The sequence below is a fragment of the Rhinatrema bivittatum genome, chromosome 15 (assembly GCF_901001135.1).
Source record: "Rhinatrema bivittatum chromosome 15, aRhiBiv1.1, whole genome shotgun sequence".
Classification (NCBI taxonomy): domain Eukaryota; kingdom Metazoa; phylum Chordata; class Amphibia; order Gymnophiona; family Rhinatrematidae; genus Rhinatrema; species Rhinatrema bivittatum.
The window spans coordinates 80,908,358-80,924,276 of record NC_042629.1 but is presented as its reverse complement, the minus strand read 5'-3'; the positions used below and the strand labels follow the sequence as shown (position 1 = coordinate 80,924,276).

The following is a 15,919-nucleotide window of genomic DNA, read 5'->3' as shown; positions in this document are numbered from 1 at the left end:
TAGCTGGGTTCAAAAAAATGTTTGGATAAGTTCTTGGAGGAGAAGTCCATTAACTGCTACTAATCAAGTTTACTTAGGGAATATCCACTGCTATTAATTGCATCAGTAGAGGGGATCTTCTTAGTGTTTGGGTAATTGACAGGTTCTTATGGCCTGGTTTGGTCTCTGTTGGAAACAGGATGCTGGGCTTGATGGACCCTTGGTCTGACCCAGCATAGCAAGTTCTTATGTTCTTACCTCAGAAGTATGGTGTCCCTCTGATGGGCAAATCAATCTCCAATTAGGAAATGCTCAGTTTACTCATAACTGCTCTAGCTTACAACTTCCTTCTCCATTTCCTGGTTAAAAGCTCCGATCTAACACCCACTTACAAGCTAGTAAAAACAGAATACAGAGCTCAAATAGTTTACATTCTGCAGACATTGTTTTGCATAACATTTATTTATTTTTTTTGTTATTAACATATTGTGGCATAACATTTATTTTTATATGTAAATTTGTTCTTATTACCAAAAGGGCTTTTTTATGGTTTATGGGCAAGTTAAAAACAAAACAAAACATGGAAACAAAACTGATAAATAAATACTACAGTAAGAACTTTTGTCTATTTCATTTTCTTCACATAGTATCTGACCATTACATGAATTTAAAGCAGTAAACAAAAGACAGAGGCTACATAACAACCCAAAGATTCAGATATCCACAGCAATTTTCTTCCATGCTGGGATCCTCTGCTTAATTTTCTTCCATGCTGGGATCCTCTGCTTAACCTTGGCAGAGGATCCCAGTGCAGCTCCACTCAAATGATAACCTGATCTCCTTCCTGCACGAGCAAATCCATTCTTATTTACCGTCACACTCTTTCTCTCTTCACAGCCTTCAGTTAATAGATAGGCCTCATTGCCTTCTGTACCCTCCACACGCAGAAAACAGTTGGTTGTGTGTCCTATTCCTGAGGGAAGGACTTTATCCCACAGCATTGCATTTATCACGGTGCTTTTACCATTGCTGGTCCTAAAAGTAGAGACGATTTCTCAAGATTAGTCTGTGAAATGAGACTGCAATGCCAGCAACAGCCACAAAGTATGAATATAAGAGATGAATTAAAGGCTACAACACCAGCAGTGGAAACTGGTCGTCAGAATAATGGGAGAGGAGCTGCTGCAGCCAGGCCAGAATGGCCATACTCTACCCAGGAAATCTATTACAGATTCCACTATAAATACAGAAGGTCAGCTGCAGTAGCTGTATTGCTCCTACAGAATTAGATTTTGAAGACTATGATACCTTTCAAAAGAATGATCCAAAGACATTGTAATACATGAGCTTTCGTGACCTGTTTGGTTTCAGAAGCTTATGTATTGCTCTCTCTTTGTTTGGTCTTTTAAAAAAGTATCATAATCTATGAAGACTTCAGGGTAGTTTCCAAAAATTACAGGCATCTCCTGTGCCACAATCACTCCTACCACACAGCACCTCATCCTTGCCCACACAATCAGTGCCTTAGTCACTAATATCCTACTAACCTGCCAAAAAAAGCCACTTTCATGTGTCGTCGTGCCAAAACTTCACCAATGCCAGCGACATTAGATAAATAGCCTTTCACCTCAGATACCTGCTCTTCTGTAGTAACAGGATCAAGTTCTGCATTCCTATAAGTTTCTGAAAACAAAACAAATGTATCTGACCACCACAGAGAGTAGGATGTAATTATTAAATGTTTACTGTGCCCATATTACTTATTATACAGTAAGAATATGCATTCATTTGAAACAGAAAATTTTAACTAAATTGTTTCCTTTTAATTTTTTTTTAATTTAAGAAAAACAAATGTGTCATTCATTTTCTTTTGTTTTATTTAAAAATGCCACCACTGACAAAAAAAATCCTATGTCACCCCACCTATCCCCCTTAGGATACTTTTCTTTCTCTTCATGGGACAGGAACAATCCCCATCAGTCTTGCCCCACTGGATGAACACTTGGAAGTGGTGCCGGCCTACACCTAATACTTGTTTATTAATTACTCTTGCAATATTTCTATAATTGTTTTTTCATGAAGAAAATGTAGAGTATCAGTTAACTGAATTCCTGCTTTAATGGATTTTGAATTGTATGTTTTTAGACAGCAGAATGCAAAAAGGATGTTCAGCATGCGAAGACTTTCACACCGCATGCAAGGCAAGACAGATTGGAACAGGAGATGCACAGGTTTTGGGGAGAGATCAAAAAAGTTTTCAAATGCTATCAAAAGTGACACCGATTCATATTCTTTATTTACTAGGCTACTGGAAAGTTGTTACAATTTCCAAGGAGAAAAGACTCATGAATCAGAAGGTATTGATAGGCTGCCACGTAGGCAACTCTGATCCTGGAATTCCACAAATGTCTGTTTTTCAACACATCCACAATAAATATGTAGGAGGTATATTTTCATGTACTGCCTTCATAGTATGGAAATATCTTTCATGCATATTCATTCTTAATATCCTGACAACTTGCCTACTTTCAATCTCACCTCTCTGCTTCCTGCTCCAGTCTCTCCCCTCACAAGCAACTTGCAGTGGGTTGAAGCTGCTCCCTAATTCAGCATCTCCTCCCCCCCCCCCCCCTCCCCTTCTATCCCACCTCCTGTCCTGAAGGGAACAGGAGGATAGGGGTGAAGTTAGCGTGAACAGAGGAATCAAACCAAAGATGACTTTGATATAATTCCTGGACAGAGTGATAACATTCTTGTAAATGGACATATTCACACAAAGATTTTCACATCTGCTTACGTGGCCAACCATCCACAAGCTACAAAGACCTAGATGCGTTTTGGAAGTCTGAAACTGCTAGTGTCTCACGGCTGGCAGAGAGGGCATTAATTTCAATTTATAGAAGTCTTGAAGACTAACACCACTGCTCACAAGTTTCAGACTTCTGCTAATTTACTCCTTTTTGTGTCTAATAGATGCAAAGTGACATACTGCTGATACAGAGGGCATTTTCAGCATACATAAGCTCAAAAACTTCAAAAGACAAGGACTACAAGAAAATATTAAAATGTATGGTTGAACTGTATTTCAATCTAAAACAAAATAATTTTTCATAATTAAGTATGTCTTTTCTTGATAAATAGTTGTTTGTACTTGGTATATTGATTTTTCTTTTTTATAAACTCTTCCAAAACTGGCCTATAGTCACAACCGCTAGTTTCCTGCAGCTGCTTTTTCAAGCTTCTGCAACAAACCATAGCAAATTCTGTGACAGATTTGTCAGAATTCTTTGGCAGTTATGCATAACTTTGCATAAAGTTAGGTCTCTCACTATGCAAAAAAGGTAATTTGAATTGACAACCTTTCATTAAACTATATATAAATATAGAATACTAAGGACACTACATAAAACTAACTGGCAGAAGACATAAAACATTTAAAGAAGTATTTTTTTCAGTCAATACACAAACTGTGGAATCTCTTGTTAAAAAATGTGGTCAAATCAAGAGCCATAGTCAAGTTTTAAAAAGGCTTGGACAACTTTCTAGAGAACAGGTTAATTAATTAATTAATAGCTAGAAAGACTTAGGAATCACAACAGGGAATGGATCTCCCAGGTATTTCTAAGAGGCCTGGATTAGGCCAAGGTCAGAAAGGAACAAGTTAAAAGGAACAAATTATATAGATAAGAAAAAAAGACAAGCATAAAAAGAACAATCTTACAGCTCAGGACACATGCATATTATATTGCTATGAGGAAGGTGTCTGCAAACCAGATGGTGTGTGGGACACTTGTCCACCACCTGGTCTTACCTATCATTCACCTGTTTTGTGTACAAACAGAAAACAAATATCAAACACTTTTTTATTTATTTATTTATTTATTTTTATCATTCTTCAAACGCACTACAAATCCAATAAAGATGCAATAAATCCCTGGAAAGGTAAATAAAGTAACAAGACGTAGACCACACTTCCAACTAGTTCCTTAACCAAAGGAGCCTTCTGGCCGAAACCACAGACATCATGTTTCTTGAAGAAGTTCTAATGAGGTCATACAGTGCATCCGCTATATATGGACGGGAGGCATAATCCCAGGAGTATGAACAGGAAACTGATTTTATCACACAAGCACAGACTTTGTTCTCCCACTTTCTAACTAAAGGAATCCACGAAGTCTTTCAAAAAAAAGCATATAAACTGCTCTTCATGTCCACCACGAATGGCTTTTTTTGCCTCCCATTGTCAGCCAGGACACTCGTATTACATGCATCCTGCCTTTATCTGGCCCCATCAAGAGAGGTATGTTCTATTAATAGGCATTGGCAGACTCTTGCCCGTCTCAATTTTTTTTCCAGTCTTTAGAAAAAGAGGAAAATATTTACGTGATATTTTGTATCTTCATTTTTTAAAACTCCTGTACCATCCGGCGATCCTCTGGTAGGTCATTCCCCTTCTGGCAACTGTTCTGCCTGCCCTTTATCCTTAAATCTTTCAGTTTGTACACACTGTCACTGTTAAAAATTATACCCTGCACCATATTTCAAACCCATTTGCATGGGCATACCGAAATTGTATGCTTCATGTTTTCTTAACTCTCGGTTAGAAGCTCCTTTGGTCACATATTGGCTAGAAAATGGCCATTCTTTATCTGATTTTCATTTTTTTGCCTTGGAGGTTGATCTCCCACCATCTCAGGTGGTGATTTTTCTGGTCTTTTAACACGTCAATACTTTAATACCATTTGGGTCTGAATAAAGAAATTGAATGGTCTGCTTGATTTTAAATTCTTTCCAAAGTTTTTTTTTCTCTTTTTAGTTTTTTAATTTGTGTCCCCTTTTTTAGTTACTTTCCATCTATGAAATTTGCTATCCTGTCGCCTAGTTATCTTTTCCTCCATGCAAAATGTCAATAACATCTTAAGATTGTTAGCAGTCCCACCCTCAGGGTGTTCCCCTCTCTCTATCATGATGTCAGAAGCAGTGATGTCATTTAGCCCACCCTCAGATTATCCCACCACTACTTTTCGCTTGTTTTTTTCCTTTTGCCGGTATATCTATCAGCTATCTTCAATCGCCACTGCTCTTAAAACCATACAACACTGTGTTTATATAAAGCCATTGACACTTCATCTTACCTGCTAATTTTCATTCCTGCAGTACCATGGATCAGTCCAGACAGTGGGTTATGTCCCCAATCCAGCAGATGGAGTCAGCACAAGCTTCGAGGGGGCGTCACCATATATACCACTACCCCCTCTGCAGGAGTTCAGTATCGAGTATATCAAAGCCCGAGTAGAAAACAGAACCCCCTTATTGAATCAAGTTCAAATTAACTGGCAACAAGAAGCCGTGCAACTATAATAACGAAAACTGCAAGGATCCTACCAAAGGGTAGGAATCCTTGAACACAGCAAGACAACCTGTAGGGAGCTGTGAAAAACAGTGAAAAACTGAAGACGTCATGAAGGACAGACTCAGAGAAGAGCTGAGCAGGCTGAGAACCCAGACGCGGTGGGCGTCTGGACTGATCCATGGTACGACATCCAAGAGTCGTAGAGACTTCGGCTCAGAAGAAGAGAAGGACGGCAGTTCCACCGTCTGATTCACATGGAACGCAGACACCACCTTCGGGAGAAAAGATGGAACGGTGCGGATGGAAACTCCAGAGTCGGAGAAACGTAGATAAGGCTCTCTACACGAAAGAGCCTGCAGTTCCGAGATGCGGCGAGCGGAACAGATTGCCACCAGAAACACTGTCTTAAGGGCGAGATCCTTAAGCGTTGCACTCCGCAGTGGTTCGAACGGCGGTCCCGACAGGGAGCGAAGCACGAGGTTGAGTCTCCAGGAGGGACAAGGATCTTGCAACGGAGGCCGCAGATGTTTGACTCCCTTGAGGAAACGAACAATGACCGGGTGCTGTAGCAGAGAGCCCCCATCGCGCAAGAGCGAACCAAGGGCGGCCACCTGAACCCGTAGGGAATTATAGGCGAGCCCCTTGTCCACCCCCGCTTGTAGGAATTGAAGGATCTGAGGAACCGAAGCCTTAGCGGGTCCCGTGTTCTGACTGGAACACCACGACTCGAACACCTTCCAGACTCGAACATAGGCCACCGACGTCGACGTCTTTCGCGAGTGCAACAGCGTTGACACTACTGTCTCTTAGTAGCCCCGGCACCGGAGGCGGCGCCTCTCAAAAGCCAGGCCGCAAGACAGAAGAGTTCTGCCTGATCGAAAAATACCGGACCCTGGTGCAAGAGGCGGGGGAGATGTCCTAGCCGGATGGGTCCGATCACCAGCTGTAGCAGGTCCGCAAACCAGGGACGCCTGGGCCATTCTGGCGCGACGAAGATCACAGTCCCCTGATGAGCCTCTATTCTGCGGAGTATTCTGCCCACCAGTGGCCACGGAGGGAATGCGTAGAGAAGAAGGTGGGACGGCCACGGGAGCACTAGGGCATCGACTCCCTCCGTGCCTCGCTCCCTTCGGCGACTGAAGAAACGGGGAGCCTTGGCATTTTGCGCGGACGCCATCAGATCCAGGCGGGGGGTCCCCCACCGATGGACAAGCAGTTGCATCGCCTCGTCGGATAGGGACCATTCTCCGGGATCCAGTAGTTGACGACTGAGGAAATCCGTCTGGACGTTGTCTACTCCCGCGATGTGCGAGGCCGCCAGGCGGACCAGATGTCGCTCTGCCCACTGCATCAACATCGCTGCCTCGAGCACGACCTGCGGACTGCGAGTGCCGCCTTGTCGGTTGATATAGGCCACGGTGGTCGCGTTGTCCGATAAGATCCTGACCTCCCGGTTCCGAAGAAGCGGCAGGAAGTGTTGCAGAGCTAGCCTGACCGCTCTGGTCTCCAGGTGATTGATGGACCACTTCGACTCCACCTCGGACCACGTCCCCTGCGTGGCGCTGCCATCGCACACTTAGCCGGCGGAGTGGGCGAGCCTGACATCATTGTGAAGACTTGGAAGAGGGGTGTCCCGCCCCGGAGGTGGGGCGCACGGGCCGACGCCCACGAAAGGAGCGCGACCAGGGCTGAGACCTGGGGGCGGAGGGCCTGGAGCCCGTCGGTCTGTAGTTCCTGTAGCGCCGTTGTGCCCTGGCTCTGGTCCGGGAAGAAGAAAACGCCCTAGAAGACCGGTATCTGTCCTCTGGCAGACGATGAACCGCATTTTCCCCCAGGGACTTGATGATCTGATCCAAATCCTCCCCGAAGAGGAACTTACCCCTGAAAGGCAGGGAACCCAGACTCGACTTGGAGGACGTATCCGCCGCCCAGTTGTGAAGTCACAGCAAACGCCGAGCCGCCACAACCGAAACCATGGATCGTGCCAGCACCCTGAACAGGTTGTACGAGGCATCCGCCCCGTATGCCACCGCTGCCTCCAGTCTATCCACCTGGGCGGCCTCCTCGGGAGGCAGGTCCTGGGACGTGAGAAGTTGCTGCACCCATAGGAGGCTTGCCCGCTGGGCAAGGGAACTGCACATCACTGCTCGCATACCCAGCACGGAGACCTCGAAGACCCTTTTAAGGAAAACTTCCAACTTGCGATCTTGCGTGTCCCGCAGGGCCGCTCCTCCCGTCACTGGGATCGTCGTCCTCTTCGTGACTGCCGACACCGCGGAGTCCACCTTTGGCACCTTGATGAGATCCAGGAAATCTTCCGGCAGTGGATACAGCTCTTCCATGGCACGGCCGACCTTCAGGGAAGCCTCCGGGGTGTCCCATTCTCTAGTGAGAAGCTGGAGGAAAGATTCATGGATGGGAAAAGCCCGGGCCCTCGGACGAAGGGCCGCCAGGACCGGATCCCCCTTCTTCGACGAGGTGACGACTGCGGGCGCTACCGGCGCGGGCGGCGGGTCCAGATCCAACTCCTGAATAATCAGTGGGATAAGGTCATCCAGCTCTTCCCTCTGGAAGAGGCGCAGCGTGCGCGGATCGTCCCCCTCCGGCGTTGAGTCCGCTTGGCCCAAGTCCGTAACATCAGGGCCAGGAGCCGCTGGGCCGGCCGCCGCTCCCACCGATCCTGGGGGGGGGGGGGCCGGACCCGAACGGGGGGGGGGCCTGTGAAGAAGTCGACGTGCGAGGTACCTTAGCCGGGGGAGGTCCCGCAGGCGTGTCCAGCCCCTGCAAATATGCCGTGTGCATAAGCAGAATAAATTCTGGAGAAAACCCCGGTCTGCCCGAGGGGGCACCGGACAAAGGAGAGGCCGTGGTACCCTGTCCCTGCAGATCCGGTTCCGGTACCAGGGTCGGGGGAGAGACCGCAACAGCTTCCCTATCCTCCAGCGCTCCCTGAGTCCCCTCAGGGTGCTGGGTGTGCAAAATGGCCGCCGTTCCCACCAGGAATGGGGGAGGGGCCGGCCCACGCTGCCCAGGCAAACCAGAAAAGAAGGCAAAATCGGCGAGGGACTGCGAGGTGCCTTCCCCACCGGGGAGACACCGAGCACAGATGCCCTCCCGGGAGATGCGAGACCCCGGCTCGCCGCAGGCCGAACAGCGAGACGGCCGAGGCATCGAGATCGTGTGGCAGAGAGAAACGGCAGCGAAAACAAAATTAATTAAGCCTCGGGGGGGGGGGGCCGCGAGAGAGAGAGACGGCGCCGCGGGGGGGCCCGGTCGGCCTGCACTACCCGCCGGATGAAAACCCAAGTGCCGCGGGGGGCCCTCCTGGCCTCACAACCCTCCCTGCCTGCCACAGCAGCCCCCGAGGAGCTGCAAAATGGCCGCCGGCAATGAAAACAGCGCGGAGAGGCCGGCTCCACCGGCATCCGCGAGGCACCGGAGGTTGGGGAGCTGCAACAGAAAAGTACAGACCAAAATACAACTTACCCCATCCAAATCGAAGCACAGACAGGAGGAAAGACACAGAGGGTAAGAAAAGGCACACCTCCCCAAAAATTGAAAACTTATTATTTTTTTAAAATACAAAACTTGATCCAAAAAAGCCAAATAGGCAGAGGGAAAAGAGAAAATAAGCAGGGAAAGGCACAGAGAAAACCTATACCAATGGGAGAACTCCAGGATACCCTACTCGCATCTGCTGGAGTCAGAAGATACTGAACTCCTGCAGAGGGGGTAGTGGTATATATGGTGACGCCCCCTCAAAGCTTGGGCTGACTCCATCTGCTGGATTGGGGACATAACCCACTGTCTGGACTGATCCAGGTACGTACAGGGAACAGGCCTTTATTACTGGCTACTTCAGCCTCCCTCTATGAAACCTGAGTCTTTGCCTGAATTCTGTTTTCTAATTTGTACTATTTTACTTCAGATTTATTTATTATCAGTGACCTATTTAACACCATTTTGGTATGGATGACCTCTACTGTGAGCCATAATATTGGTCTGTTTTTTGAAACTGCATTACTTTTTAAAATATTCTTTCACTTGTTTCTTAGTTGTAGAATTGTTCCTCCTGATGCAGCTTTATGAGAAGGTACCATGTCGGGGGACAGAGGAATGCTGTACTGCTTGCTTTAAAAATATTTGTTTTGGAATTCACTTGTAATCATCAGCAATTAACTTGCTTGGTACATTGTAACTACCAGTTATTGAATTGTTTACATTCACATTAAAACTCTAAGTCCTCACATGAACTTATGAACCACAAAGTCTATTTTTGCAGCACACTTTTGCTCTCTAATTCTTTACCTTCCTGGGTAGATTAACAGAACAAGTATGGACACTTGTATGCTCAGCAGTTATGCAAGAGAGGCTATTATTAAAAAAAATTACCTTCCAGGAATATGGAGCCTTCTTGGATGTATGCTGCTAGTTGTTCAAAGATACCATTGATTTTCTTCTTGGCAGTAACAAAATGTTTCAGAGGAGAAGCACTTACTTCAGCCATGAGTCTTTTGTCTTTTTTTGCAGCAAGCACAGACTTAGAACGCATGAACAACAAAGACATTGTGCTGTGCAAACAAAAGTACATATTATCTATCTTCAAAAAGCATAAGGAACTCCAGCATAGTGAGAGTTGTAAACACAGATGAAATCGGGAAAACATTAGTACTCAAAAGTTTCTCACTTACTGCAGCTATTAATCACTCCCATACCATGCTCTGCAGTTCTTAAGATCCTTTCTGCACTTTGTATTTCCACCTCTTTGTCTCTACAACTATTATTAATCATTTCTAAACTGCTATAAAGACACATGCAGCACTGTAAAGAAATTCATAAGAAACAGACGCTAGTCCATGGCGCTTGCAATCTACTAAAGACAAAGAGAAGTGGTTAGGCTTTAAAACCGCTTCAAAAAGCATAGGGGGTTTTCCCCCTCTGTCTTCAGGTATATTTATTTTTATTTTTTTTTATTTATTTGAGTTTTTCTATACCGATAGGTATATATACCTATCTCCCAAAATTCACTTTCTTTATAGGACAAAGTAAGCTCTATAAAGCGCCACCAGCCTCTTGGTCGTTTTTACTCACAATTTGACCCATATTTTTCTTTAAGAGACTGCTCTGGTGCTACTCATAGCAGGTTCTAGCATCAGTCCTGACACAGACACCCCGCCAAACCGCTCTATATAACATAAGCGACAAGATGGCACTACCGCCCCTGTTATCGACCTCTCCTTCCCCTCCCCTACTCACCTTCACCTTCCTCTCCGCCAGTGCGCCGCCATGCTTCTGTCAACCTCATCAGAACGCGCCGGCACGCTGCGCTACGTCACCGACCGCGCCGGCACGCTGCGTCACGTCACCGACCGCGCCGGCACGCTGCGCCACGTCACCGACCGCGCCGGCACGCTGCAGCCTGCAGGTCACCTCTCGCCCGTAGCAGGAACGGGGAATTCTCTCTTTTTCGTGTCCTCCATGGCACACGGGGCCAATGCACTAAGACGCGCGTTAAAATGGGCGCGTATAGGGGGGCCGCTGTAAGATGGCAGCTGATATTAACAGTACTTACAAGCCTAAGGGACACGCTCTGGGCTACAGAGTCTGAATTGGTTGAAAAGCACTAAGTATCACGGCTTCTTGCAGTTCCTAAACCGATCCAGTTCTTAGCAACAAGAAGTTGTGGATCGGTTGGAATCTGCGAGAGGACGTGGATTCTTAGTGCTTATCAATTGATTCAGTCTGTACCCAAGATATTCCATTTCCTGACGTAGACTAGGATTGTGGGCACCTTTTCTGTTTGTTTCTACAATTAGGATTGTGTTCTTACCCGAGGTGCTTTACTTATGTTCTTTTTTTTAGCTAAATTTATACCTTCACAGCACCCGTATCTCTCATCAAGATTATAGCCAAGGAAAACACCAAATATACAGACCAATACAGTATAGTTCATGGGAGAGCACCCCCTCTCCCCACACACGCCAGTGTCCTGCTTGCGGGATTCAGTAAATAAAATATTTCAATTAGGGCCCATGGTAAAAAGAGGTGCTAGGGACACTAGTGCCTCCCTAGCCCCTCTTTTTCGACAGGAGCAACTGCTGGTAGGGGGTTTGACAGATGCAAACCCCCTACCAGCTCAATTTTGCTAGCGTCTGTTCTCGAGCCCGCTGACAGCCACGGGTTTAGAACATGAGAAAATGCCATACTGGATCAGACCAAGGGTCCATCAAACCCAGCATCCTGTTTCCAACAGTGGCCAATCCAGGGCATAAGAACCTACCCAAAAACTAAGTCTATTCCCTGTTCCCATTGCTAATAGCAGTGGCTATTCTCTAAGTGAACTTAGTAGCAGGTAATGGACTTCGCTTCCAAGAACTTATCCAATCCTTTTTAAAACACAGCTACACTAACTGCACTAACCACATCCTCTGGCAACAAATTCCAGAGTTTAATTGTGCCTTGAGTAAAAAAAGAACTTTCTCCAATTAGTTTTAAAAACCGGACGCAGGCAAAATTTAGCCTCCGGTTTTCAAGTCACAGGGTGCTTTTACTTTTTTTTTTTTTTACTTTTTTTTAACTTTTGGGACCTCCGACTTAATATTGCCATGATATTAAGTCGGAGGGCACTTCCCCCAGCACCAGCAGAAGTTAACGCCAGCCTTTGGATAGACGCTAATTTCTTAAACTAAAACGTGCGGCTTGGCTGCATATTTTACTTACTGTATCGCGCAGGAATGACTAATAGGGCCCTCAACATGCCTTTGCATGTTGCAGGTGCTATTAGTCTCGGGGGGGGTTGGTCACACATTTTCGACGCGCTATTACCCCTTACTGAATAAGGGATAAAGCTAGCGCGTCAAAAACGCGTGTCCAAAGGCCGGTTAACAGGGCGCTTCATCGAAGCGCTCTGTACTGTATCAGCCTGAAAGAATAACTACATGTACTTTGTTCTGTATCCCCCATACATTTTACCCATCTCTGTATTACACTTATGCATCTGTCCTCAAAAGCTCATACTGCAATAAATTGATTACTCTATAAGGTGGCACCTGCCTCTTGTCATTTTTGCTACACCAAACTAACATGGCTATCGCGCTGAAGATATGTTACAGCCTGGAAGCACACAGGGTCGTGCTTATCAGTGCCAGAGTTTTGCAATATTGTTTAGGCCACTACAATCTCTCCAAGGACAGTGCAAGCTTATTTAGCACTCTAGGCAAACCTTCAGTCATGCACCCTGCCCCCCCCCCAATTTACCTATTGGTGGCAGTTCCAGTTATGCTCTGCAGCCCCTGGGTTGTCCCCGAACCAACTGGACAGGCATACTGAGTCCCAGCCCAGGGACAAAATTCCCTCATGCTGCATGTGCTGTAAGCTTGGTTGGCTCCGGGCTGTTGCAGCGCTCTTGGGGTCATAGGGGAGTTCCCATGCTGGGCACCTGCTGTTCAGGGCGCCGTCAGCTGTCCCTACTGAAGCAGGCAGCCTTCCTCTTCCCTGCTTCTTGGGTCTGCCCTAGACACACACACGCGCAACAATGCAGCCGTCTTACAGGGCCAGCAGCGGCCCTTGTCATTGACATCTCCCAGGGACTATACAAGGATAGTCCCTGCCTTCAACCAGGGCCTTGGCATTGGTCTCGCTCTCCAGAGCAATGGATTGCTATTCTTGAGTTCCTTTCGTGTTCCTCGTCTTCTTCCTTCCTTCCGTCAGATTGAGCTTGGCTATGACTTTGGACTGGACATCGACCTTCGCTTCGCCACCTGCCTCGACTATTGCCTGAACCTTGACCTCGAGCTTCACAGCCTGTTCCTGACCTCGGCCTAGTACCGGCTTCTTTTCTTCAGCAGGACTTCCATCACTGCAGAGGCCCCACCTAAGTCCAGCCAGCCCCAGCAGCCGAGGGCTCAATCTAAAGGGAACGTGGGCTGGTAGTGGTGAAGCTCCAGCAAGGCATCTGCTTTCCATCAGCCTCCTCTCCACAGGAAGCATCAACTCCCCCAAGGTCCAAGGGTCCACCAGCATAACACCAGTATAGTGCTCTGTTAGGCTGAGGCACTCCTCTGGGACTTGTGCTGGCAAGATTTACTAGCCCCCAAAATTTTGGTGCACGAGGTGGCCACCTCATTTTCCTAATGGAGGCACCCGCCCTGTTTCTCTTCCAATTCCTTCCCCATGCATAAAATACATAACTCTCCTTAACTGCATGCTTCCATTACTTCAGTATGAGTATGGGTTAAACTGAGATAATGAATCACATGGTAGAAGGAAGCCAAATGCTTGATTCCTATTCATAACTCAGATCAGCCCAGACTCCTGGATTTTGCCTCCCTCCCAGCAGATTGAGACAGAGAAAAGTTTCACTGACACTGTACATAACCCAGTGTGCCTCCTGCAGTCCCTCACTATTTCTCAGTCTCCAGCAGATGATAGTGATGTAAAACCTGCAGTCTTAAGTATATATAACTTTCATTTTCCTTTCCAATGTTATTTTTCCTGTTCATTGTAAACCGATGTGATATGCAAATGAATGTCGGTATATAAAAGTTCTAGAAAAATAAAAAAAGAGGAAAAGAAGATTTTGAATTAAGAAAAGGTGGTTTCAGTTCCTCCCAGGGGGTTGTTACGTCCTGGTGGGGCCATCCTCCCTGGTTTGAGGTGGATGAGTAGGGGGTTGGTGACCCTTGGTGGAAGCTCAGTTCTGGATCGCATGAGGGTGTATAGTTGTTGAGCCAGGTCCCTCACCCTTCATGAAGCAGCATTGATGGATGCTGGCAACTCTGCTTACTAACATCTCAGCTGAGCAGGGAATTATTTTACTTTGTTCTATTGCTGGGGCTGGCAGTGGCAGTAAAGTTTATTTAAAACAAAAAAAAGGGAGAAAAGCTGCCTCACTTTTTATACCACTGCAGTACTTAAGTCTCTGGTGGAGACGATAACAGTAAGTAGATCTGCCCTCTTTTAAAACATTTATAGCCTTTTTTTGGCATCTCTTCTGTTTTCTCTGCGGTCAGCGATCAGCACGCAGCTGCTGGCACCGCCTGAGCGGCATGACACTCAACAACCTGCTGGTCGTGGGGGGATTCCCCATCACGTCTTTCTTAAACCAGTTTGCATATCCGCGGCATTTCTGGTGGGGAGGGCTCAATGCAGCAGTTGAGTGTGACCCCGAAACTTAAACGAGCCCCATGGGTGTCAGCTCCTCGCACTGCGGCATTCCCCATCAGCACAGGAACAGCAGTCATTTGATTTCCCTTCATGGGACAGCAGAATCTATAAGAGACACAGGGTTCCCCTCTGCAGTTGTTTCTGGCAGTTCAGAGTCACAGGGAGGAGCAAAGCAGCTCTGGTTCAGAGGAGATTCCTCTGGACCAAGATTCAGACAACGCCCAGGTTTTATTCAGTGGTTTTGTGCTCCTTATGCTTAAGGCTTATTTAGCCAGGCAAGCAGCGAGGAATGTTACCTATCAGCCCCAGTCCTGGTCCTCCAATTATTCTCAGCCAATGTAGCTTGTAGCCCTTATTCCCAGGGCTGACACCTCAAAATCTTGAGGTGAACCTCCAACTTTTGATCCTGCACTTCTCTTCAAGTTGGCAAAAAGAAAGCGGTCAACAAGTAGATTTTTGATCTTTCACCTCATCCAAAGACTCCCGAGAGAGATACTGAGGACTCGGAAGATTCTGATGCTGCGGGGGAGGATTCCCCAGGAGCGGAGTTGGCGCAAAATGAGGCTGATCCTGACAAGAGTCCAGAGGAGTTTCCAGTTGCTGAAGGGGATAACCCTAAGGAAGTACATGATTCTAAGGAGTTGCACTTTTTCCACAAGGAGGAGCTCTAGCCATTTATTCCTTATGTTCTAAAGGAGCAAATCCAATCTGAAGGAGGAGGATCCCATATTGGACGGAATGAGGGGACGAATGAAAGCTTTTCCCTTTCTTAAGTCGGTAAGAAAACTGGTGTTTCAAGAATGGGAAACTCCTGAGTCAGGCTTGAAGGTTGGCAGAGTGTTGGATCCTCTACCAGAGGAGACACTGGAGGAAGGTAGACACTTCAGTGTCGGTGGTACCTAAGTCTGCCCCATTAAGAGAAGTGCAGGATCAAAAGTTGGAGGTTCACCTCAAGATTTTGAGGTGTCAGCCCTGGGAATAAGGGCTACAAGTTACAGCAGCTTGATGCACTGGATCCAGCATTTACAGGGGATGCTGTCAGCATCGGTGGGAAGAGCAATGCAGGTGGAGTGTTTAGAAGTAGCTGTGGCATATGGGGCTGATTCCTTATATAACCTGATCAGAACATCTTCCAGAATTATGATGTCTGCAGTGTCAGCCAGAGGGTTACTTTGGTTGCAAAACTGGTTGGTGGACGTTTGGTCTGACTCTTAGCTAAGGGCCCTTCCATTCAAGAGCAAGATCTTATTTAGAGAAGGCTTGAAGAAGATAGGAAAGCAACAGGGAGAGTCCAAAGAGCATATGCTACCAGACTGCATGCCGGTCAGGTATGCTTCTGGGACAATAAACATGGCACCAGAATGAAGGTTCTTTGTCATCTCAGAGGCAGGGTTCAGGCAGAGCACAGGCCTGGGGATACTC

At 46.7% G+C, this 15,919-nt stretch overlaps 1 protein-coding gene across 3 annotated transcripts in view; it reads right to left on the bottom strand.

Annotated features, from left to right (window-relative positions):
- MFN2 (mitofusin 2) overlaps positions 1-10,688 on the bottom strand; it is a gene marked incomplete at its 3' end in the record, with an annotated part of 78,375 nt that extends 67,687 nt beyond the window's left edge. For 2 of the 3 annotated variants that reach the window (XM_029578824.1, XM_029578826.1), the window contains 4 exon segments: positions 852-1,014; positions 1,527-1,662; positions 9,725-9,903; positions 10,589-10,688. In XM_029578824.1, coding sequence (XP_029434684.1) covers positions 852-1,014; positions 1,527-1,662; positions 9,725-9,899 — 474 coding nt within the window. 3 annotated transcript variants of the gene reach the window in all.
- Positions 10,689-15,919: the final 5,231 nt, after the last annotated feature.